We start from the raw sequence: 24,795 nt of genomic DNA, 5'->3' as shown, positions 1-24,795 counted from the left end.
ATCCCAATGATGGAGCCATCATTCCAGGGAAATACAATCCTGGAATGACAAATCCCTTGGGAATGAGGAGGATCCATCAAATCATCTCCCTAAAGTTCATCCCCGTGGAATTCCGGGCTTCAGATATTCCAAAGGATCCCAATCCCAGAGCCATCATTCCAAGGGAACGTGATCCAGGAATTACAAATTCCTCGGGAATGAGGAGGATCCATCAAATCACCTTCCTGAAGTTCATCCCCATGGAATTCTGGGCTTCAAAAATTCCAAAGGATCCCAATCCCAGAGCCATCATTCCAAGGGAACGTGATCCAGGAAGTACAAATCCCTTGGGAATGAGGAGGATCCTTAAAATCACCTCCTTAAAGTTCATCCCTGAGAATTCCAGGCTTTAAATATTCCAAGGGAACCACTGCAATCCCAGAACCATCATTCCAGGGAAACACCATCCTGGAATGACAAATCCCTTGGGAATGAGGAAGATCCATCAAATCACCTTCCCAAAGTTCATCCCTGTGGAATTCTGGGCTTCAAAAATTCCAGAGGAATATTCTCTATCCCAGAACCATCATTCCAGGGAAATACAATCCTGGAATTACAAATCCTTCAGGAATGAGGAGGATCCATCAAATCACCTCCCTAAAGTTCATCCCCATGGAATTCTGGGCTTCAGACATTCCAAAGGATCCCAATCCCAGAACCATCATTCCAGGGAAATACAATCCTGGAATGACAAATCCCTCAGGAATTTTCCTTAGGAATGAGGAGGATTCATTAAATCATCTCCCTAAAGTTCATCCCTGTGGAATTCCGAGCTTCAAAAATTCTAGAGGAATATTCTCTATCCCAGAACCATCATTCCAGGGAAATACAATCCTTGATTTACAAATCCTTGGGAATTTTCTCAGGGAATGAGGAATGATCACCTCCCTCAAGCTCATCCCTGTGGAATTCCAGGTTTTAAATATTCCAAAGGAACCATCCTGATGACGGAGCCATCATTCCAGGGAAATAAAATCCAGGAATGACAAATCCCTTGGGAATGAGGAGGATCCATCAAATCACCTTCCTGAAGTTCATCCCCATGGAATTCTGGGCTTCAAATATTCCAAAGGAACCCAATCCCAGAACCATCATTCCAGGGAAACCAAAATCCAGGAATTACAAATCCCTCGGGAATTTTCCTTTGGAATGAGGAATGATCACCTCCCCAAAGTTCATCCCTGTGGAATTCCCGGTTTTAAATATTCCAAAGGAACCATCCCAATGTTCCAGAACCATCATTCCAAGGGGAACGTGATCCAGGAATTACAAATCCCTCAGGAATTTTCCTTAGGAATGAGGAGGATCCATCAAAGCATCTTGCTCAAACTCATCTCCATGGAATAAACTCCCGGCTTCAAATATTCCAAAGGAATATTTGATATCCCAGAACCATCATTCCAGGGGAACCAAAATCCAGGAATTACAAATCCCTTGGGAATGAGGAGAATCCATCAAATCATCTCCACCTCAATCTCATTCCTGTGGAATTCCAGGTTTTAAATATTCCAAAGGAACCATCCCAATCCCAGAACCATCATTCCAAGGGAAACCAAAATCCAGGAATTACAAATCCCTCAGGAATTTTATCATTAAATTCTCCAAAATAATTTAAATCTATGAATAAAATTATTCTTTACAATTATTGAAATAATAAAATAGAAATAAAATGTAGGAATAAATTTCAGCTTGGAATCTGCAAACCAGGCCGTGAAGAAATAGGAAAAAATCCATGGATTCATTTAGGATAAAAACTTGGAATTTTTGGGGTTTTAAAGTGTTTTTATCCCTAAAATTCAATCCTAAAAAGCCGAATCCTTTAGGATTTGGAATAATTAAATTCTGCAAAAGTTTTAAATTTATTTAAATATAAAGAAAAAATAAAATTTGGGAATGAATAAATGGAAAAAAAATCCATGTATTAGTTTAGGAAAATCTTGGAATTTTTTGGTTTTTCAGTGCTTTTATCCCTAAAATTCAATCTCAAAAAGCGGAATTTTTTAGGATTTGGAAGAAATCCCAGGACTTACCAAAGTTCTGCAGGAGATGCTCAAAGTTGGGTTTCCCATGGGAAAAAAAAATCCATGGATTCATTTAGGATAAAAACTTGGAATTTTGGGTTTTTTTAGTGTTTTTATCCCTAAAATTCAATCCTATAAGGCTGAATCTTTTAGGATTAGGAATAACTAAATTGTCCAAAAGTTTTAAATTTATTTAAATATAAAGAAAAAATAAAATTTGGGAATGAATAAATGGAAAAAAAATCCATGTATTAGTTTAGGAAAAACTTGGATTTTTGGATTTTTTAGTGTTTTTATCCCTAAAATTAAATCCTAAAATATTGAATTCTTTAGGATTGGGAAAAAAAATCAAACTTCTGCAGGAGATGCTCAAAGTTGGGTTCCCCATGGAAAAAAAAATCCATAGAATAATTTAGGATAAAAACTTGGAATTTTGGATTTTTTAGTGGTTTTATCCCTAAAATTCAATCCCAAAAAGCGGAATTTTTTAGGATTTGGAAGAAAATCCCAGGACTTACCAAAGTTCTGCAGGAGATGCTCAAAGTTGGGTTTCCCATGGGAAAAAAAAAATCCATGGATTCATTTAGGATAAAAACTTGGAATTTGGGGTTTTTTTAGTGTTTTTATCCCTAAAATTCAATCCTAAAAAACCGAATCCTTTAGGATTAGGAATAACTAAATTGCCCAAAAGTTTTAAATTTATTTAAATAGAAAGAAAAAATAAAATTTAGGAGTGAATAAATGGAAAAAAATCCATGTATTAGTTCAGGAAAATCTTGGATTTTTGGATTTTTTAGTGCTTTTATCCCTAAAATTCAATCCTAAAATACTGAATTCTTTAGGATTGGGAAAAAAATCCCAGGATTTACCAAACTTCTGCTCAAAGTTGGGTTGCCCATGGGAAAAAAAATCCATGGATTCATTTAGGATAAAAACTTGGAATTTTGGGTTTTTTTGGTGGTTTTATCCCTAAAATTCAATCCTATAAAGTCAAATCCTGTAGGATTTGGAAAAATTAAATTCCCCACGATTTTAAATTTATTTAAATATAAATAAAAAATAAAATTTGGGAGTGAATAAATGGGAAAAAAATCCATGTATTAGTTATTGGAAAATCTTGGAATTTTGGGTTTTTTCAGTGTTTTTCTCCCTAAAATTCAACCCTAAAAAGCGGAATTTTTTAGGATTTGGAAGAAAATCCCAGGACTTACCAAAGTTCTGCAGGAGATGCTCAAAGTTGGGTTTCCCATGGGAAAAAAAATCCATGGATTCATTTAGGATAAAAACTTGGAATTTTGGGTTTTTTTAGTTTTTTTATCCCTAAAATTTAATCCTAAAAAGCCGAATCCTTTAGAATTAGGAATAACTAAATTGTCCAAAAGTTTTAAATTTATTTAAATATAAATAAAAAATAAATTTTGGGATTGAATAAATGGAAAAAAATCCATGTATTAGTTATTGGAAAATCTTGGAATTTTGGGTTTTTTCAGTGCTTTTATCCCTAAAAAAATTCAACCCTAAAAAGCGGAATTTTTTGGGATTTGGAAGAAAATCCCAGGACTTACCAAAGTTCTGCAGGAGATGCTCAAAGTTGGGTTTCCCATGGAAAAAAAAATCCATGGATTAATTTAGGATAAAAACTTGGAATTTTTGGGTTTTTTAGTGTTTTTCTCCCTAAAATTCAATCCCAAAAAGCGGAATTTTTTAGGATTAGGAAGAAATCCCAGGACTTACCAAAGTTCTGCAGGAGATGCTCAAAGTTGGGTTTCCCATGGAGAAAAAATCCATGGATTCATTTAGGATAAAAACTTGGAATTTTTGGGGTTTTAAAGTGCTTTTATCCCTAAAATTCAATCCTAAAAAACCAAATCCTTTAGGATTAGGAATCACTAAATTGTCCAAAAGTTTTAAAATTATTTAAATATAAAGAAAAAAAAAAATTTGGGAATGAATAAATGGAAAAAATCCATGCATTGGTTTAGGAAAAACTTGGAATTTTCTGGTTTTTCAGTGTTTTATCCCTAAAATTCAATCCTAAAATACTGAATCCTTTAGGATTGGGAAAAAAATCCCAGGATTTACCAAAGTTCTGCTCAAAGTTGGGTTTCCCATGGAAAAAAAAATCCATGGATTCATTTAGGATAAAACCTTGGAATTTTGGGGTTTTTTTAGTGTTTTTATCCCTAAAATTCAATCCTATAAAGCTGAATCTTTTAGGATTAGGAATAACTAAATTCTCCAAAAGTTTGAATTTATTTAAATATAAATTAATTAAAAATCGTGAATGAATAAATGGAAAAAATCCATGATTCAGGTTAGGAAAAACTTGGAATTTTCTGGTTTTTCAGTGCTTTTATCCCTAAAATTCAATCCTAAAATACTGAATTCTTTAGGATTGGGGAAAAAAATCGAACTTCTGCAGGAAATGCTCAAAGTTGGGTTTCCCATGGAAAAAAAATCCATGGATTAATTTAGGATAAAAACTTGGAATTTTTGGGGTTTTTTTAGTGTTTTTATCCCTAAAATTCAATCCTAAAACGCTGAGTCCTTTAGGAATTGGAATAGTTAAATTCTCAAATTTTAAAATTCATTTAAATATAAATAAAAAATAAATTTTGGGATTGAATAAATGGAAAAAAATCCATGTATTAGTTATTGGAAAATCTTGGAATTTTGGGTTTTTTCAGTGCTTTTCTCCCTAAAATTCAATCCCAAAAAGCGGAATTTTTTGGGATTTGGAAGAAATCCCAGGACTTACCAAAGTTCTGCAGGAGATGCTCAAAGTTGGGTTTCCCATGGAGAAAAAAAAATCCATGGAATAATTTAGGATAAAAACTTGGAATTTTCTGATTTTTCAGTGCTTTTATCCCTAAAATTCAATCCCAAAAAGCGGAATTTTTTAGGATTTGGAAGAAATCCCAGGACTTACCAAAGTTCTGCAGGAGATGCTCAAAGTTGGGTTTCCCATGGGAAAAAAAAATCCATGGATTAATTTAGGATAAAAACTTGGAATTTTTGGGTTATTTAGTGTTTTTATCCCTAAAATTCAATCCTATAAAGCTGAATCCTTTAGGATTTGGAATAATTAAATTCTCCAAAAGTTTTAAATTTATTTACATATAAATTAAAAATAAAATTTGGGAGTGAATAAATGGAAAAAAATCCATGTATTAGTTTAGGAAAATCTTGGAATTTTCTGGTTTTTCAGTGTTTTATCCCTAAAATTCAATCCTAAAATACTGAATTCTTTAGGATTTGGAAAAAATCCCAGGACTTACCAAACTTCTGCTCAAAGTTGGGTTGCCCATGGAAAAAAAAATCCATAGAACAATTTAGGATAAAAACTTGGAATTTTGGGGTTTTTTCAGTGTTTTTATCCCTAAAATTCAATCCTATAAAGCTGAATCCTTTAGGATTAGGAAAACCTAAATTCTCCAAGAGTTTTAAATTTATTTAAATATAAATTAAAAATAAAATTTGGGAGTGAATAAATGGAAAAAAAATCCATGTATTAGTTTAGGAAAATCTTGGAATTTCGGATTTTTTAGTGCTTTTATCCCTAAAATTCAATCCCAAAAAGCGGAATTTTTTGGGATTTGGAAGAAATCCCAGGACTTACCAAAGTTCTGCAGGAGATGCTCAAAGTTGGGTTTCCCATGGAAAAAAAAAATCCATGGATTCATTTAGGATAAAAACTTGGAATTTTTTGGGTTTTTAAAGTGCTTTTATCCCTAAACTTCAATCCTATAAAGCTGAATCCTTTAGGAATTGGAATAGTTAAATTCTCAAATTTTAAAATTCATTTAAATATAAAGAAAAAATAAAATTTGGGAGTGAATAAATGGGAAAAAATCCATGTATTAGTTTAGGAAAATCTTGGAATTTTGGGTTTTTTCAGTGCTTTTATCCCTAAAATTCAATCCCTAAAAAGCAGAATTTTTTGGGATTTGGAAGAAATCCCAGGACTTACCAAAGTTCTGCAGGAGATGCTCAAAGTTGGGTTGCCCATGGAAAAATAAATCCATGGATTCATTTAGGATAAAAACTTGGAATTTTTTGGGTTTTTAAAGTGCTTTTATCCCTAAACTTCAATCCTATAAAGCTGAATCCTTTAGGAATTGGAATAGTTAAATTCTCAAATTTTAAAATTCATTTAAATATAAAGAAAAAATAAAATTTGGGAGTGAATAAATGGGAAAAAATCCATGTATTAGTTTAGGAAAATCTTGGAATTTTGGGTTTTTTCAGTGCTTTTATCCCTAAAATTCAATCCCTAAAAAGCAGAATTTTTTGGGATTTGGAAGAAATCCCAGGACTTACCAAAGTTCTGCAGGAGATGCTCAAAGTTGGGTTGCCCATGGAAAAATAAATCCATGGATTCATTTAGGATAAAAACTTGGAATTTTTTTTGGGTTTTAAAGTGTTTTTATCCCTAAAATTCAATCCTATAAAGCTGAATCTTTTAGGATTTGGAATAATTAAATTCCCCAAGAGTTTTAAATTTATTTAAATATAAATAAAAAATAAAATTTGGGAATGAATAAATGGAAAAAAATCCATGTAATAGTTCAGGAAAATCTTGGATTTTTGGATTTTTTAGTGCTTTTATCCCTAAAATTCAATCCTAAAATATTGAATTCTTTAGGATTGGGAAAAAAAATCAAACTTCTGCAGGAGATGCTCAAAGTTGGGTTTCCCATGGAGAAAAAAAAAAATCCATGGATTAATTTAGGATAAAAACTTGGAATTTTTTTGGGTTTTAAAGTGTTTTTATCCCTAAAATTCAACCCTAAAAAGCGGAATTTTTTAGGATTTGGAAGAAAATCCCAGGACTTACCAAAGTTCTGCAGGAGATGCTCAAAGTTGGGTTTCCCATCCCGCGTCACCCAGGTTTTCCTGCTGCCCCAATCCTCGGTGAATTTGGCCGAGAGAACGCAGGGGTGGTTGGGAATGAGATAATCCCGGAAAAAATCGGAATAAGTGAAGGAATCAACTTTGTCAATAAAATCCACGTGGCCCCCGGGGAGAGCACGCGGAGGAGAATTCCCAAAATCCCGGAAAAAAGCGGTGGAACAGGCAAAGGTCGCTCTGTCCATGCAGGCTGGGGGAAAAAATAAATTCCTTGGCTGAGCCAAGGAATTTGGAGAATTAATCCCAAAAAAATTCCCTGCTAAAAATGGGGATTTGAGGATTTAAAAGTGGGGGAAATCATGGGGAGTGTTGGGATGATTTGGGTTTTCCATGGGTTTTTTGGGAATGGATGTTTTTTTATGGATGGTTTTTCTTCTTGGCCTAAAAAAAACAACAAGAAAAGAAAATTTCAGTGGGATATTCCTAAGGAATTAATAAATTGAAGGGGTGGAGGGAAAGAAATTCCTGAAATATTTGGGAATGCTGTGGGATCATCCCTTTGTTTCCAGGTTTGGCATTTCTCACTTCTGATAGAGTTTCCCCCAAGGATTTGGAGAAATTGAAGGATAAAAATCGGGAAAAAAAAATGGGAAAGAAACCAAAAAAAAGAGGGAAGAGGAGTCTGAGCACAGAGGGAATAAAGCAAAGAGGGCGCAGGGATGGGATTTGGGAAACACTGAGGGAAAAGAGGAATTTGGGATCTCCAGGAGGGAATTCCTCCAGCACAGAGCTCCAAGGGAATATTTGGATTTAGGAGCCTCCAGGAGGGAATTTTCCCTCAGAAATCTCCGAGGAAGTATTGGAATTATGGGACATCCATGAGGGAATTCCTCCCTCAGAGATCTCCAAGGGAACACCGGGATTGGGGAACCTCCATGAGGGAATTCCCCCCACGGCCATCCCCAGTGTTGGGGGGAGGACCCGGACACCACAGGGCGTCGCACACGCCATCCCCGCCCCTCTCTCCCGTCCAGCCCGCACCGTCGCTGCCCGCAGGAACCGGGAGCACCCCGAGGGGAGCCACACTCACCCCCGCTCCCCTCGGGGCAGCCCCGCAGCGCGAATGGCGGCGTCGGCGGCGATAATGAAAGCCTATGGCGGGCGCTGCCGGAACCTCTGCGTCGGGCGGGTGGGGGCCGGGGGGGAAGTGAAAAGCGGAGCGCAGCGGCGCGGGGCTCAGCCAATAGAAACGCTCAGATGCGCGGGGCTCAGCCAATGAGAGCGCGCGGAGGGCGCAGGCGTGGAGCCGGGCAGGTGCCGCACTGAGGGAGGTGCGTGGGGAGCCGGGGGGGCTCGGACGGGCCCGGGGGGCTCCAGATGGGGCTGGGAGGGCTCGAAATGGGGCGGGAGGGGCTGGACGGGGAGCTTGGTGTTGGAAATGGGGCTGGGAGGGCTCGAAATGGGGCGGGAGGGGCTGGACGGGGAGCTTGGGGTTGGAAATGGGGCTGGGGGGTCACAGATTGGGGCTTGGGGGAGCTCCGAACAGGGAATGAGGGGTTCCGATCCATGGCCGCGGTGGTGTCGGACCGGGGGTTGTCCGGATGGGGCTAAAGGAACTCGAAATGGGGCGAGAGGAGCTTGAGGTGGAGCTCGGGGTCCCAAATCGGGGCTTGGGGGGCTCCGCGGTGGGCTCAGGCTGGGACCGAGGGCGTCCGGATGGGGCTGAAGGAACTCGGAATGAGACGGGAGGGGCTGGAGGTGGAGTTTGGGGTTGAAATTGGGGCTGGGAGGTCACAAATTTGGCCTTGGGGAGGGGCTCCGGTCCGTGCTCGGTGTGGTCTCGGAGCGGGCCCGGGAGTGTCCGGCTGGGCTTGGGGAGACTCGGAATGGGGCGGGAGGGCCTGGAGGTGGAGAGGGATTGAAAGTGGGGCTGAGGGGGTCACGAATTTGGGCTTGGGGGGCTCCGGGTGGGCCCGGGGAGACTCGAGGTGGAGCTTGGGGCTGGAAATGGGACTGAGGTGTCAGAAGTTGGGGTTTGGGGGGGCGGGCTCCGATCTATGGTCGGTGTTGTCTCAGACCGGGACCGGGGGGACTGGAATTGGCACGAGAGGGTTGGAATTGGCTCCAAATGGGGCGGAAAGGGCTCGAGGTGGAGCTCGGGGTTGGAAATGGGGCTGGGAGGTCACAAATTTGGGCTTGGGGAAGGGCTCCGGTCCGTGCTCGGTGTGGTCTCGGAGCGGGCCCGGGAGTGTCCGGCTGGGCCTGGGGAGACTCGGACTGGCGCGGGAGGGCCTGGAGGTGGAGAGGGATTGAAAGTGGGGCTGAGGGGGTCAGGAATTTGGGCTTGGGGGGCTCCGGGTGGGCCCGGGGAGATTTGGAGATGGAAATGGGACTGAGGTGTCAGAATTTGGGGTCTGGGGGGAGGGCTCTGATCTATGGTCGGTGTGGTCTCGGAGCGGGACCGGGGGGACTGGAATTGGCACGGGAGGGTTGGAATTGGCTCCAAATGGGGCGGGAAGGGCTCGAGGTGGAGTTTGGGGTTGGAAATGGGGCTTGCGGGGAGGCTCCGATCCATGCTCGGTGCCTTGGACCGGGCCCGGCGGGTTTTGTGTGGGGACTTGGGGCGGGTTTTGTGTGGGGACTTGGGGCCGGTTTTGTGTGGGGACTTGGGGCGGGTTTTGTGTGGGGACTTGGGGCGGGTTCGGTGTGGGGATTTGGGGCGTGTTCAAACCGGGGCTGGGACGCGTTTTGTGTGGGGACTGGGGGCAGATTTTATGTCGGAACTTGAGGCGGGTTTTGTGTCGGGGCTTGGGGCGGGCTCGAACGGGGCTTGGGGCGGTTCCACACCGGGAACCAGCGAGCGACGGCGGCTCCGAGCCGGGGCTTGGAGAGGAGGCCGGGAATGGAGGGGCTCGGGATGGGGCTGGGGAGGCTCCGTGAGGTGGATCCTGGGCTGAGCTGGCACCGAGGGAAGGCTCGAGAGGAGTCTGGATTTGGAGGGGGAATTGATGGACAGGGAAGGGATCTGGGTGAGGGGATTGGGGGAGATCCAGTAAATTCTTGGGTAACTGGGAGTGAAGGGGGGGTAGGACAGTGGGGATGGACTGAGATCTCTGAAGCCAGGGCTGGAACTTTGGGGTTCATTGCAAAGGGCCTGGGTGCAGGGCCCTGCTGGGATTTGGGGTTTATTGCAAAGGGCCTGGGTGCAGGGCCCTGCTGGGATTTGGGGTTTATTGCCAAGGGCCTGGGTGCAGGGCCCTGCTGGGATTTGGGGTTTATTGCAAAGGGCCTGGGTGCAGGGCCCTGCTGGGATTTGGGGTTCATTGCACAGGGCCCTGCTGGGATTTGGGGTTTATTGCAAAGGGCCTGGGTGCAGGGCCCTGCTGGGATTTGGGGTTCATTACAAAGGGCCTGGGTGCAGGGCCCTGCTGGGATTTGGGGTTCATTGCACAGGGCCTGGGTGCAGGGCCCTGCTGGGATTTGGGGTTCATTGCACAGGGCCTGGGTGCAGGGGCCTTTTGGGATTTGGGGTTCATTGCACAGGGCCTGGGTGCAGGGCCCTGTTGGGATTTGGGGTTCATTGCACAGGGCCTGGGTGCAGGGCCCTGCTGGGATTTGGGGTTCATTGCAAAGGGCCTGGGTGCAGGGCCCTGCTGGGATTTGGGGTTCATTGCAAAGGGCCTGGGTGCAGGGGCCTTTTGGAATTTGGGGTTCATTGCAAAGGGCTCTGCTGGAATTTGGGGTTCATTGCAAAGGGCCTGGGTGCAGGGCCCTGCTGGGATTTGGGGTTCATTGCACAGGGTCTGGGTGCAGGGCCCTGCTGGGATTTGGGGTTTGTTACAAAGGGCCTGGGTGCAGGGGCCTGCTGGGATTTGGGGTTTGTTACAAAGGGCCTGGGTGCAGGGGCCTGCTGGGATTTGGGGTTTGTTACAAAGGGCCTGGGTGCAGGGGCCTGCTGGGATTTGGGGTTCATTGCAAAGGGCCCTGCTGGGATTTGGGGTTCATTGCAAAGGGCCCTGCTGGGATTTGGGGTTCATTGCAGAGGGCCTGGGTGCAGGGCCCTGCTGGAGCTGCAGCCACAGCTCAGAGCAGGCCCGAGAGAAGAGAGGGGGAGAGAGGATGAGAGAGTAAAAGAGGATGACAGAGCAAGGCTTCTGTTACAATACAATAAATCTTCTTCTGTGTTGAATATTCTAATTCTCACCAATCTAATACAAGCTATAAATCTCAAGCATTTCCATACAGCCTATAAGAATCACTACATTACCATACTGTGTTACATTTTAAACCCTAAAAACTCCTCTTTGGGCCCCTTCTGCCAAGCTGTAGGGTCTGCTCTGCCCCTTGGAGCTGTCTGCAAGCAGAGGGTGTTGTTTTATCAAAATTGGATCACCTTCAGCTGGCCATGCCTTTGTTTTCCCATTGTTCAGTAACTGAGGGATCTCAAAGCTTGCTTTAATTTCAATCTCCCTTACAGTTTCCATATTCTCAACATCTTTTGCCAGACAATCACATTGATAATTTTCCCATTTCATGTTCCCCAGCAGATATTGCTGAGCTGGGCTGGGAATGCTGAGGGAGCTGGGAATGCTCAGCCTGAGGAAAAGGAGGATCAGGGAGAACTTTTGGGCTCTGGCTCTGCTCCCAGGGAACAGGGACAGGAGCAGAGGGAGGTTTCGGTTGGATATTGAGGAAATTCCTTCATGGAATGTCCAAGGTCAGCTTGGGTCCACCTGGGATGGTGGAGGATCCATTAATGGGATCGTCCTTCAGGTCTGCTCCATTGGGTGGGGAGGAGGAAAATTCCAGGATATTGGGAAAATTCCATTCCAAAATCCATTGATGGGATCGTCCTTCAGGTCTGCTCCATTGGGTGGGGAGGAGGAAAATTCCAGGATATTGGGAAAATTCCATTCCAAAATCCATTAATGGGATCATCCTTCAGGTCCGCTCCATTGGGTGGGGAAGAGGAAAACTCCTGGATACTGGGAAAATTCCATTCCCAAATCCATGAATGGGATCATCCTCTCCCGACCCAAACCTTTGGAATTCTCTGCTCCATTGGGTGAGGAGGAGGAAAATTCCAGGATATTGGGAAAATTCCATTCCCAAATCCATTAATGGGATCGTCCTTCAACCCAAACCTTTGGAATTCTCTGCTCCATTGGGTGGGGAGGAGGAAAATTCCAGGATATTGGGAAAATTCCATTCCAAAATCCATTAATGGGATCGTCCTTCAACCCAAACCTTTGGAATTCTCTGCTCCATTGGGTGGGGAGGAGGAAAATTCCTGGATACTGGGAAAACTCCATTCCCAAATCCATTAATGGGATCATCCTCTCCCGACCCAAACCTTTGGAATTCTCTGCTCCATTGGGGTGGGGAAGAGGAAAACTCCTGGATACTGGGAAAATTCCATTCCAAAATCCATTAATGGGATTGTCCTTCAGGTCTGCTCCATTGGGGTGGGGAGGAGGAAAATTCCAGGATATTGGGAAAATTCCATTCCAAAATCCATTAATGGGATCGTCCTTGAGGTCCCTCCCAACCCAAACCTTTGGAATTCTGTGTTCATTGGGTGAGGAGGAGGAAAATTCCTGGATACTGGGAAAACTCCATTCCCAAATCCATTAATGGGATCGTCCTTCAACCCAAACCTTTGGAATTCTCTGCTCCATTGGGGAGGAGGAAAATTCCTGGGAATGGAGGAATTCCAGCTTGGGAATTCTGAGGAAGCAGAAATGAGGCTTGGGAATGAAGGAATGAGGCTCCACATCTTAGAAAATCCTAAATTTGGGATTTGGGGATTTATTAATCCTGGAATTGAGTCTTAATTAAGAAGAGGAAGAGTGAGTGGATATGATTTATAAACTCATTTAGGTTATAAACTCATTTAGTGATAAACTCATTCAAAACTCCCACATCTCCCTGCTACAAATCCCAGGGGTTCCTGTGGGTGGAATTACAGGATTTTGAGGCAAATGTGGCCAAAAATTCAATTATTCCCTAAAAAAAGTGTGGATAATAGGAAAAGACAGATCTGGGAACAAATTGTGAGGGAACATTTTGGGAAAATCTGAAGGAATTTCTTGTGGAATCCCTCAGGAGTCTCCTGGATGAAGGATTTTGACATTCCCAAGTTTCCAAACCCATCCCTGAATTTATAAAAAATTCAGAAGAAATTTGAGTTTTTTTGTTTTATTTTTTTGCCAGTCCTGACCTTTTCATGAATGTTAAATCCTCATCTCCCTGTTATGAATCCCAGGGGTTCCTGTGGGTGAAATTCCAGGATTTTGAGGCAAATGTGGCCAAAAATCCGATTATATCCTAAAAAAGTGTGGATAATAGGAAAAGACAGATCTGGGAACAAGTTGTGAGGGAACATTTTGGGAAAAGCTGAAGGAATTTCTTGTGGAATCCCTCAGGAGTCTCCTGGATAAAGGACTGTGACATTCCCAAGTTTCCAAAGCTATCCCTGAATTTATAAAAAATTCAGAAGAAATTTGGATTTTTATTGTTTTATTTTTCTGCCAATCCCAGCTTTTCCATGGATCCCAAATCCACTTCTCCCTGTTAGAAATCCCAGGGGTTCCTGTGGGTGGAATTCCAGGATTTTGAGGCGAATGTGGCCAAAAATCCGATTATTCCCTAAAAAAAGTGTGGATAATAGGAAAAGACAGATCTGGGAACAAGTTGTGAGGGAACATTTTGGGAAAAGCTGAAGGAATTTCTTGTGGAATCCCTCAGGAGTCTCCTAAATAAAGCACTGTGACATTCCCAAGTTTCCAAAGCTATCCCTGAATTTACAAAGAATTCAGAAGCAATTTAATTTTTTATTATTTTATTTTTCTGCCAATCCAAATTTTTCCATGGATATCAAATCCTCATCTCCCTGCTACAAATCCCAGGGGTTTCTGTGGGTGGAATTCCAGGATTTTGAGGCAAATGTGCCAAAAAATCCGATTATTCCCTAAAAAATTGTGGATAATAGGAAAAGACAGATCTGGGAACAAATTGTGAGGGAACATTTTGGGAAAAGCTGAAGGAATTTCTTGTGGAATCCCTCAGGAGTCTCCTAAATAAAGCACTGTGACATTCCCAAGTTTCCAAACCTATCCCTGAATTTATAAAGAATTCAGAAGAAATTTGGGTTTTTTTGTTTTATTTTTCTGCCAATCCAAACTTTTCCATGGATGTCAAATCCTCATCTCCCTGTTAGAAATCCCAGGGGTTCCTGTGGGTGAAATTCCAGGATTTTGAGGCAAATGTCGCCAAAAATTCATTTATTTCCTAAAAAAATTGTGGATAATAGGAAAAGACAGATCTGGGAACAAGTTGTGAGGGAACATTTTGGGAAAAGCTGAAGGAATTTCTTGTGGAATCCCTCAGGAGTCTCCTGGATGAAGGATTTTGACATTCCCATTTCCAAACCTGTGGCATTCCCAAGTTTCCAAACCCATTCCTGAATTTATAAAAAATTCAGAAGAAATTTGGGGGGTTTTGTTTTATTTTTTTGCCAATCCTGACCTTTTCATGAATGTCAAATCCTCATCTCCCTGTTATGAATCCCAGGGGTTTCTGTGGGTGGAATTCCAGATTTTTGAGGCAAATGTGGCCAAAAAATTCATTTATTTCCTAAAAAATTGTGGATAATAGGAAAAGACAGATCTGGGAACAAATTGTGAGGGAACATTTTGGGAAAAGCTGAAGGAATTTCTTGTGGAATCCCTCAGGAGTCTCCTAAATAAAGCACTGTGACATTCCCAAGTTTCCAAAATTATCCCTGATTTTACAAAGAATTCAGAAGCAATTGAATTTTTTATTATTTTATTTTTGTGCCAATCCCAGCTTTTCCATGGATCCCAAATCCTCATCTCCCTGTTAGAAATCCCAGGGGTTCCTGTGGGTGAAATTCCAGGATTTTGAGGCAAATGTCGCCAAAAATTCATTTATTTCCTAAATAAATGTGGATAATAGGAAAAGACAGATCTGGGAACAAATTGTGAGGGAACATTTTGGAAAAATCTGAAGGAATTTCTTGTGGAATCCCTCAGGAGTCTCCTGGATAAAGCACTGTGACATTCCCAAGTTTCCAAACCTATCCCTGAATTTACAAAGAATTCAGAAGCAATTTAATTTTTTATTATTTTATTTTTCTGCCAATCCAAACTTTTCATCAATATCAAATCCTCATCTCCCTGTTAGAAATCCCAGGGGTTCCTGTGGGTGGAATTCCAGGATTTTGAGGCAAATGTGGCCAAAAATTCAATTATTTCCTAAAAAAATTGGGAATAATAGGAAAAGACAGATCTGGGACCAAGTTGTGAGGGAAAATTTTAGGAAAATCTGAAGGAATTTCTTGTGGAATCCCTCAGGAGTCTCCTAAATAAAGCACTGTGACATTCCCAAGTTTCCAAACCCATTCCTGAATTTACAAAGAATTCAGAAGCAATTTAATTTTTTATTATTTTGTTTTTCTGCCAATCCCAAACTTTTCCATGGATCCGAAATCCACATCTCCCTGTTAGAAATCCTAGAGGTTCCTATGGATGGAATTCCAGGATTTTGAGGCAAATGTGGCCAAAAATTCATTTATTTCCTAAATAAATGTGGATAATAGGAAAAGACAGATCTGGGAACAAATTGTGAGGGAACATTTTGGGAAAAGCTGAAGGAATTTCTTGTGGAATCCCTCAGGAGTCTCCTAAATAAAGCACTGTGACATTCCCAAGTTTCCAAACCCATCCCTGAATTTACAAAGAATTCAGAAGCAATTGAATTTTTTATTATTTTATTTTTGTGCCAATCCAAACTTTTCCATGGATGTCAAATCCCCATCTCCCTGTTAGAAATCCCGGGGGTTCCTATGGATGGAATTCCAGGATTTTGAAGCAAATGTGGCCAAAAATTCATTTATTTCCTAAAAAAATTGTGGATAATAGGAAAAGACAGATCTGGGAACAAATTGTGAGGGAACATTTTGGAAAAATCTGAAGGAATTTCTTGTGGAATCCCTCAGGAGTCTCCTGGATAAAGCACTGTGACATTCCCAAGTTTCCAAACCTATCCCTGAATTTACAAAGAATTCAGAAGCTATTTAATTTTTTATTGTTTTATTTTTCTGCCAATCCTATTTTTTCCATGGATATCAAATCCTCATCTCCCTGTTAGAAATCCCAGGGGTTCCTGTGGGTGAAATTCCAGGATTTTGAGGCAAATGTGCCAGAAAATCCGATTATTCCCTAAAAAATTGTGGATAACAGGAAAAGACAGATCTGGGAACAAATTGTGAGGGAACATTTTGGAAAAATCTGAAGGAATTTCTTGTGGAATCCCTCAGGAGTCTCCTGGATGAAGGATTTTGACATTCCCATTTCCAAACCTGTGGCATTCCCAAGTTTCCAAACCCATTCCTGAATTTATAAAAAATTCAGAAGAAATTTGGGTTTTTTTGTTTTATTTTTTTGCCAATCCTGACCTTTTCATGAATGTTAAATCCTCATCTCCCTGTTAGAAATCCCAGGGGTTTCTGTGGGTGAAATTCCAGGATTTTGAGGCAAATGTGGCCAAAAAATTCAATTATTTACTAAAAAAAGTGTGGATAATAGGAAAAGACAGATCTGGGAACAAGTTGTGAGGGAACATTTTGGGAAAAGCTGAAGGAATTTCTTGTGGAATCCCTCAGGAGTCTCCTGGATGAAGGATTTTGACATTCCCAAGTTTCCAAACCTATCCCTGAATTTATAAAGAATTCAGAAGCAAATTAATTTCTTTTTGTTTTATTTTTCTGCCAATCCTATTTTTTCCATGGATGTCAAATCCTCATCTCCCTGTTAGAAATCCCAGGGGTTCTTGTGGGTGGAATTCCAGGATTTTGAGGCAAATGTGCCAAAAAATCCGATTATTCCCTAAAAAATTGTGGATAATAGGAAAAGACAGATCTGGAACAAATTGTGAGGGAACATTTTGGGAAAAACTGAAGGAATTTCTTGTGGAATCCCTCAGGAGTCCCCTGGATAAAGCACTGTGACATTCCCAAGTTTCCAAACCTATCCCTGAATTTATAAAAAATTCAGAAGAAATTTGGGTTTTTTTGTTTTATTTTTCTGCCAATCCTAAACTTTTCATGAATGTTAAATCCTCATCTCCCTGTTAGAAATCCCAGGGGGTCCTGTGGATGGAATTCCAGGATTTTGCGGCAAATGTGGCCAAAAATCCGATTATTTCCTAAAAAAGTGTGGATAATAGGAAAAGACAGACCTGGGAACAAATTGTGAGGGAACATTTTGGGAAAAGCTGAAGGAATTTCTTGTGCAATCCCTCAGGAGTCTCCTAAATAAAGCACTGTGACATTCCCAAGTTTCCAAACCCATTCCTGAATTTACAAAGAATTCAGAAGCAATTGAATTTTTTATTGTTTTATTTTTGTGCCAATCCCAAACTTTTCCATGGATCCGAAATCCCCATCTCCCTGTTATGAATCCCAGGGGTTTCTGTGGGTGAAATTCCAGGATTTTGAGGCAAATGTGCCAAAAAATCCGATTATTTCCTAAAAAAATTGGGAATAATAGGAAAAGACAGATCTGGGACCAAGTTGTGAGGGAAAATTTTAGGAAAATCTGAAGGAATTTCTTGTGGAATCCCTCAGGAGTCTCCTGGATAAAGCACTGTGACATTCCCAAGTTTCCAAACCTATCCCTGAATTTACAAAGAATTCAGAAGCAATTTAATTTTTTATTGTTTTATTTTTCTGCCAATCCAAGCTTTTCCATGGATATCAAATCCTCATCTCCCTGTTAGAAATCCCAGGGGTTCCTGTGGGTGGAATTCCAGGATTTTGAGGCAAATGTCGCCAAAAATTCATTTATTTCCTAAAAAAATTGTGGATAATAGGAAAAGACAGATCTGGGAACAAATTGTGAGGGAACATTTTGGAAAAATCTGAAGGAATTTCCTGTGGAATCCCTCAGGAGTCTCCTAAATAAAGCACTGTGACATTCCCAGGTTTCCAAACCTATCCCTGAATTTACAAAGAATTCAGAAGCAATTGAATTTTTTATTGTTTTATTTTTCTGCCAATCCTATTTTTTCCATGGATATCAAATCCCCATCTCCCTGTTAGAAATCCCAGGGGTTCCTGTGGGTGAAATTCCAGGATTTTGAGGCAGATGTGGCCAAAAATTCAATTATTTCCTAAAAAAAGGAATGTGGATAATGGGAGAGTCTCCATAGGGAAAGACAGATCTGGGAACAAGTTGTGAGGGAACATTTTGGCTCAGGAGGAATTTATTTTAATTTATTAAATATAAATCCTTGATTTTTTTAAAGGAATTTTCATGTTGGGAACAACTTTGGTTGTATTTTCCTTTGGAATTTTTTCCTGGCTGAAAACTTGGCAGTAGCCACTCCTTGAAATCAGATTTTCCTGGGATTTTGCTCCCTCTTTTCCCACAATTTTCTCCAGGCTTGTGGATTTATTGGATCAAAAGAGCCGGAGAATTTTCACTTGAAATTCCAATTTTTTTGGTCAATTTACGGTTGATTTTTTTTTCCATTTTTGTCAAGTTAATAATGAAAAAAAAAAAGTTATTAAAAATCCATGGAAATAAGGGATTCAAACCAAATAAAGGATTTTTTTTTTGGGATATAGCATGGAATCATCTTGATCTTAATTCTATGGGAATATTGAATGTATTTAATTAAAATAAATAATTAAAATAATTTCACATAGAAATTATACATTATAATTTATAATATACAATAATATAATAATAATATTATATTATTATTTAAAATAATAACTAAAATTATTAAAAATAATAAATAAAATTATTTAACATATAATTATTTATTAAAAATAATAATTAAAAATTTTCTGGAACTGGATTTTTTGAAGGAATTAATGATGCAGCAGCTTGAAAACACCGGGAGATCTCAGGGTGGGATCAGGAATTCCAAATTCCTGAAAAAGGAATTTTTTGTTTTCCGTAAAATTCCTCAACTTTCCTTGGATTGGGATGGAATTAATGAGGATAATTAATGAGAATTGCAATAATGCACAGCAGAATTCCTGGAATTTTAGAAACACCCAAGAAACTTCTGGAAGGGTGGAGAGAAAACATTCCAGGGTGGAATTGCCCGTTCTGAAATTGGGGTGGTTTGGATGGAAGGAATTCCTGGGGAATTTTGGGAATTCACAGAAAATACTGGGAATTCATAGAGAATATTGGGATTTCCTGAAGAATTTTGGGATTTCCTGGGAAATACTGGGAATTCCTGGAGAATATTGGCCAATCCCAGAAAATACTGGGAATTCGGGGGGAATATTGGGAATTCCTAGAGAATATTGGGATTTCCTGGGGAATATTGACAAATCCTGGAAAATACTGGGAATTTGTGAGGAATTTTGGGAATTCCTGGAGAATATTGGGAATTCCCAGGGAACTTTGGGAATTGCTGGGGAATATTGGGATTTCCTAGAGATTATTGACAAATCCTGGGGATTACTGGGAATTCCTGGAGAATATTGGGAATTCTTGGACAATACTGGGAATTCATGGAGAGTATTGGGATTTCCTGAAGAATATTGACAAATCCCAGAAAATATTGGGAATTCGTGAGGAATACTGGGATTTCCTGGAGAATATTGGGAATTCCTGGAGAATATTGAGATTTTTTGGAGAATATTGACAAATCCCAGAAAATACTGAGAATTCCGGGGGAATTTTGGGATTTCCTGGGGAATATTGGGAATTCCTGGAGAATAATGGGAATTCATGGTGAGTATTGACAAATCCCAGAAAATACTGGGAATTCCTCAGGAATTTTGGGAATTCCTGGAGAATATTGGGATTTCCTAGGGATTATTGACAAATCCTGGGGATTAATGAGAATTCCTGGATAATATTGACAAATCCCAGAAAATATTGGGAATTCGTGAGGAATACTGGGATTTCCTGGGGAATACTGGGAATTTGCAGAGAATAATGGGAATTGATGGGGAAGATTGGGATTTCCTGGAGAAAACTGGGATTTCCTGGGGAATATTGACAAATCATTGAGAATATTGGGAATTCCTGGAGAATATTGGCAAATCCCAGAAAATACTGGGAATTCGTGAGGAATACTGGGATTTATTGGAGAATATTGGGAATTTGCAGAGAATAGTGGGAATTCCTGGTGAATATTGGGAATTCCTGGAGAATATTGGGATTTCCTGAAGAATATTGACAAATCCTGGAAAATATTGGGAATTCCTGGAGAATATTGACAAATCCCAGCGAATACTGGGAATTTGTGAGGAATATTGGGAATTTGCAGAGAATAGTGGGAATTCCTGGGGGAATTTTGGGAATTCCTGGAGAATAATGGGAATTCCTGGACAATAGTGGGAATTCATGGAGAGTATTGACAAATCCCAGAAAATACTGGGAATTCCGGGGGAAATTTTGGGATTTCCTGGGGAATACTGGGAATTCCTGAGGATTTCTGGGAATTTGCAGGGAATAGTGGGAATTGATGGGGAAAATTGGGAATTCCTGGAGAATATTGACACATCCTGGGGAATACTTTTGGGATATTTGGGATTTTCCTCAGTGCCTGTTGGTCTGTGGGAAGCTGAGATGAGCTGGGAATGGGAATATTCCAGGATATGGATGGAATTCTTGGGGAAATGCATGGCTGGTGATGTTAGTGGCCTTTTCCAGAGTAAATCTGGAATTTTGGGATATTTGGGATTTTCCTCGATGCCTCTTGATCTATGGGAAGCTGAGATGAGCTTGGGTGAGAATATTCCAGAATATGGATGGAATTCTTGGGAATATGGGGTGGTCAGTGATGCTGATGGGCTTTTCCAGGGGAAATCTGGAATTTTGGGATATTTGGGATTTTCCTCAGTGCCTGTTGGTCTGAGGTAAACCAAGCTAACAGCAATGGGAATATTCCAGAGTGGAATTTTTGGGAAAATGCCTGATGGGCTTTTCCAGATCCAATATTCCTGTGGTTAGAAATTCCCAAATTCCTTGGATCTCCAGCTGAAAAGAGCCAGATAAATCCAGGTGTGTTTATTCGGGATTCCTGCTTTTCCCACCTTGGATTTCAGTGTTTCCTGTGGGATTGGAGAGCGGGATCCTAAATCCCCCTTGGATTTCAGTGTTTCCTGTGGGATTGGAGAACAGGATTCTAAATCCCCCTTGGATTTTGCTGTTTCCTGTGGGGTTGGAGAGCGGGATTCTGAATCCCCCTTGGATTTCAGTGTTTCCTGTGGGGTTGGAGAGCGGGATTCTGAATCCCCCTTGGATTTCAGTGTTTCCTGTGGGATTGGAGAGCGGGATCCTAAATCCCCCTTGGATTTCAGTGTTTCCTGTGGGATTGGAGAGCAGGATCCTAAATCCCCCTTGGATTTTTAGCATTTCCTGTGGGGTTGGAGAGCGGGATTCTGAATCCCCCTTGGATTTTAGAGTTTCCCACTGGATTGCAGAGCGGGATTCTAAATCCCCCTTGGATTTCAGTGTTTCCTGTGGGATTGGAGAGCGGGATTCTAAATCCCCCTTGGATTTCAGTGTTTCCTGTGGGATTGGAGAGCGGGATTCTGAATCCCCCTTGGATTTCAGTGTTTCCTGTGGGATTGGAGAGCGGGATTCTGAATCCCCCTTGGATTTCAGTCGGAGAGCGGGATTCTGAATCCCCCTTGGATTTCAGTCGGAGAGCGGGATTCTGAATCCCCCTTGGATTTCAGTTGGAGAGCGGGATTCTAAATCCCCCTTGGATTTCAGTGTTTCCTGTGGGATTGCAGAGCGGGATTCTAAATCCCCCTTGGATTTCAGTGTTTCCTGTGGGATTGCAGAGCAGGATTCTAAATCCCCCTTGGATTTCAGTGTTTCCTGTGGGATTGCAGAGCGGGATTCTAAATCCCCCTTGGATTTCAGTGTTTCCTGTGGGATTGGAGAGTGGGATTCTGAATCCCCCTTGGATTTCAGTGTTTCCTGTGGGATTCTAAATCCCCCTTGGATTTTCAGCGTTTCCCTGGGAGAGGAGGCCGGGCAGGGCGAGCCCATGAGCGAGGACATCCGGATCCATTCCTGGCCTTGCTCCTACTACCTGGACTCCAGCAAGCAATGGATCCCTGGCAAGCTCTCCCTGACCCCCACCTCCATCAAATTCACGGCTGACAGATCCGGGGAGCTCCTGGCGGATTTCCAGCTCTCCGGCATCAGCGAGATCAAGAAGGAATCTTCCCATCTGATCTTCAGCTCGCTCACCGTGCTGGAGAAAGGCGCCAAGCACTGGTTCGGCTCCCTGCAGCCCAACAGGAATGTGGTGTTCAACGTCCTGGAGCATTTCTGGAGGGAGCAGCTGCTGCCCGGCCGGGAGGGGGCAGCGGGAGCGGCCTCGGGCTCCAGCAAGGGGCGGGAATTGTCGGGAATGTTGGAGGGATCCCAGAAACGCCTGGAGGACACGGCCAAGGTGCTGCAGGCCCAGGGGGAGCAGTTCGACAGCATCATGAGGGGGCTGCACAAGATCGAGGGGGACATGGATGTGGCCGACAGGTTCGGAATGGGAGCGTTCCCGCGGCTGGGAATGACTTTGGGGGGGCCTGGGATTGCTGGGGGAGGGCTTTGGGAAAGGAAATAGGGTTTTTCATTGGAAGGATGGAGCAGCTCCGTGAGGAAACAATGAGGGAGTTGGGAATGCTGAGCTGGAGAAGGGAAAAATCCAGGGAAGGCTCAGGGTGTGAGGGGGCTCCAGGAGAGCTGGAGAAGGACAAGGATGGAGGGACAGGACACAGGGAATGGCTGCCAGTGCCACAGGGCAGGGATGGGTGGGAGATTGGGAATTGGGAATTGTTCCTGTGAGGGTGGGGAGGCCCTGGAATACAATCCCCAGAGCAGCTGGGGCTGCCCCTGGATTTCCAGGTCCAGGCTGGTCAGGGCTTGGAGCAGCCAGGGACAGTGGGAGGTGTCCCTGCCCATGGCTGGGGGTGGCACTGGAGGATCCATGAGGTTCCTTCCAACCCAAACCATTCCAAGATTTCATGTCATTTCATTCCCATCTGTGAGAAATGAATTTGTAGAGAATTTTTAAAGTTTGACAGAGGAGTTTGGAGAGGAGAAGCTCCAGGGAGAGCTCAGAGCCCCTGGCAGGGCCTGGAGGGGCTCCAGGAGAGCTGGAGAGGGACTGGGGACAGGGATGGAGGGACAGGACACAGGGAATGGCTCCCAGTGCCAGAGGGCAGGGATGGGTGGGAGATTGGGAATTGGGAATTCCTGGCTGGGATGGAATTCCCAGAGCAGCTGGGGCTGCCCCTGCATCCCTGGAATGTCCAAGGCCAGGCTGGAGCACCCTGGGACAGTGGGAATTCCCTGCCCATGGAATGGGATCATCCTTAGGATCCCTTCCAGTCCAAGCCTTTGTGTCCGTGGGCTCAGGGAATGTTGAGAATTCAGCTCTGGGAATTCAGGAGTGCCCCAATCTCCTTCCTCCTGCCCGTGCCCTGCTCCACAGGGATAAAATTGGGATAAGAGCAGGGTCTGCAGTGCCCATCCCTGGGGAATCCAGAGCTGTGCTGGCTTCTTCCTTGTCCTTTTCCTTCCCGCCCTTTCTTCCCGCCATTTTCCCCTCATGATTTTTCCCCCGCCATTTTTGTCTCCCTGTTTTTTTCCCTTCCCTCTCTTCCTGCCCTTTTCTCCTTTCCCTCACCATTTTTTCCCCTCGTGATTTTCCTTCACCATTTCTGTTTCCCTCTGGTTTTTCCCTCCCTTTTTTCCTCTCCCGCCCCTTTCCCACCCTCTTTTCTCCCCTCACTTTTCCCCCACAGCTTCCCTGGAAATCCTTTGCCTCGATTTTCTAGGAATATCCCCAATCCTTTAAAACACTTTGGATTGAATGGGAAAGAAGCCAGAATTGGGAATTTTGGGCGAGCTCGTGGCAGGATTGGAATATCCAATATTCCAACAGCCAGGAAAAGCAGGAATTGTCAGGAGTGGGAGCAGCCAGGGCTCCTGGGAATATTTGTGCCAAGTATTTCCTTATCTTGGAACCCTCTGGATAAAATTCCAGCAGGAGTGAGGGGAATGCAGGAGAGGAGAGGAATGGGAAAGGACTCGGAGTGTGGGAAGGGACTTGGAATTCCACGGATTCAAGGGTGGCTGAACATTACCCAGCTCGGAGCTGCAGCAGGGAATTCCAGAGGGCTCTTCCCAGTTTTATTGAATTTATGGAGCAGGGAATTCCTGGGAATATCCCAAGGTTTTAATGGATTTAAAACAGGGAATGAAAACAGGATTGAATTGGGATTTTGGGGATGATTGTTGTCGGTTTTCCCTTAAAAAAGGGGAATATTTTCCTTGTCCCCAGAGCAGGAGCTGAAGCTGAACAATTCCAGCCCTGGCTCCCTTCCCTGTTTGCTGGGAATGTTTTCCTTATGGAGCTGCTCCAACTCTGATGGAAAGATGGGGTGTGGACACCTCTGGGAAGTTTCTGCTGGATTTTGGAGCATCAAGCTGGAATTTTTAGTGTTTTATCTGGGAATTTGGGTGTGGAGCAAAGGAAAAAGCATCAGGCTGAGGGGGTGAAGGAAAAGGAGCAGGAAAAGCCTGGGAAGTGGTGATGGATAGGCAGGAGTGGGAAAATTGAGGAACAGACACAGGGAAATGGGTCTGGAAAAATCCACTTCCATTCCTTCCTTCCCAGCTGGGATTTTGGGCGTTTTTCCAGTGGATTATGAGGAGAAGGTGGAGTCCCAGCTGGAAGGAAATCCAATATTCACTTGAATATCCAATGTTCAATTTCCTGCATCCTGGGAAATTGGGGATGCATTTGAGGAGGGATTAAGGAATTTCCGTGTCTGTGCGGAATTTTCTTGGAACTGCTGGAACATCCCGAG

General features: G+C 42.7%; 2 protein-coding genes across 5 annotated transcripts in view; one reads left to right on the top strand and one right to left on the bottom strand.

The window, feature by feature from the left end:
• The window catches only part of JMJD4 (jumonji domain containing 4), a 46,184-nt gene extending 38,058 nt beyond the window's left edge, over positions 1-8,126 (bottom strand). For both annotated transcript variants that reach the window (XR_012579249.1, XM_074536195.1), the window contains exons 1-2: positions 8,002-8,126; positions 6,898-7,352 (exon numbers count right to left, since the gene is read on the bottom strand). Coding sequence is in view for 1 of the 2 variants with exons in the window: in XM_074536195.1 (XP_074392296.1) it covers positions 6,898-7,156 (259 nt within the window). In the remaining variant the exon portion in view is untranslated. The remainder of the gene's footprint in view (positions 1-6,897; positions 7,353-8,001) is intronic.
• The window catches only part of SNAP47 (synaptosome associated protein 47), a 28,594-nt gene continuing 11,891 nt past the window's right edge, over positions 8,093-24,795 (top strand). For all 3 annotated transcript variants that reach the window (XM_074536276.1, XM_074536230.1, XM_074536359.1), the window contains exons 1-2: positions 8,093-8,242; positions 21,929-22,459. In XM_074536276.1, the coding sequence (XP_074392377.1) occupies positions 21,966-22,459 (494 nt within the window). In that variant the 5' untranslated portion in view covers positions 8,093-8,242; positions 21,929-21,965. The remainder of the gene's footprint in view (positions 8,243-21,928; positions 22,460-24,795) is intronic.

The sequence above is a fragment of the Zonotrichia albicollis genome, chromosome 1 (assembly GCF_047830755.1).
Source record: "Zonotrichia albicollis isolate bZonAlb1 chromosome 1, bZonAlb1.hap1, whole genome shotgun sequence".
In the NCBI taxonomy this organism is placed as follows: Eukaryota; Metazoa; Chordata; class Aves; order Passeriformes; family Passerellidae; genus Zonotrichia; species Zonotrichia albicollis.
The sequence above is the reverse complement of the archived record's forward strand: the minus strand, read 5'-3'. Positions and strand labels throughout refer to the sequence as shown.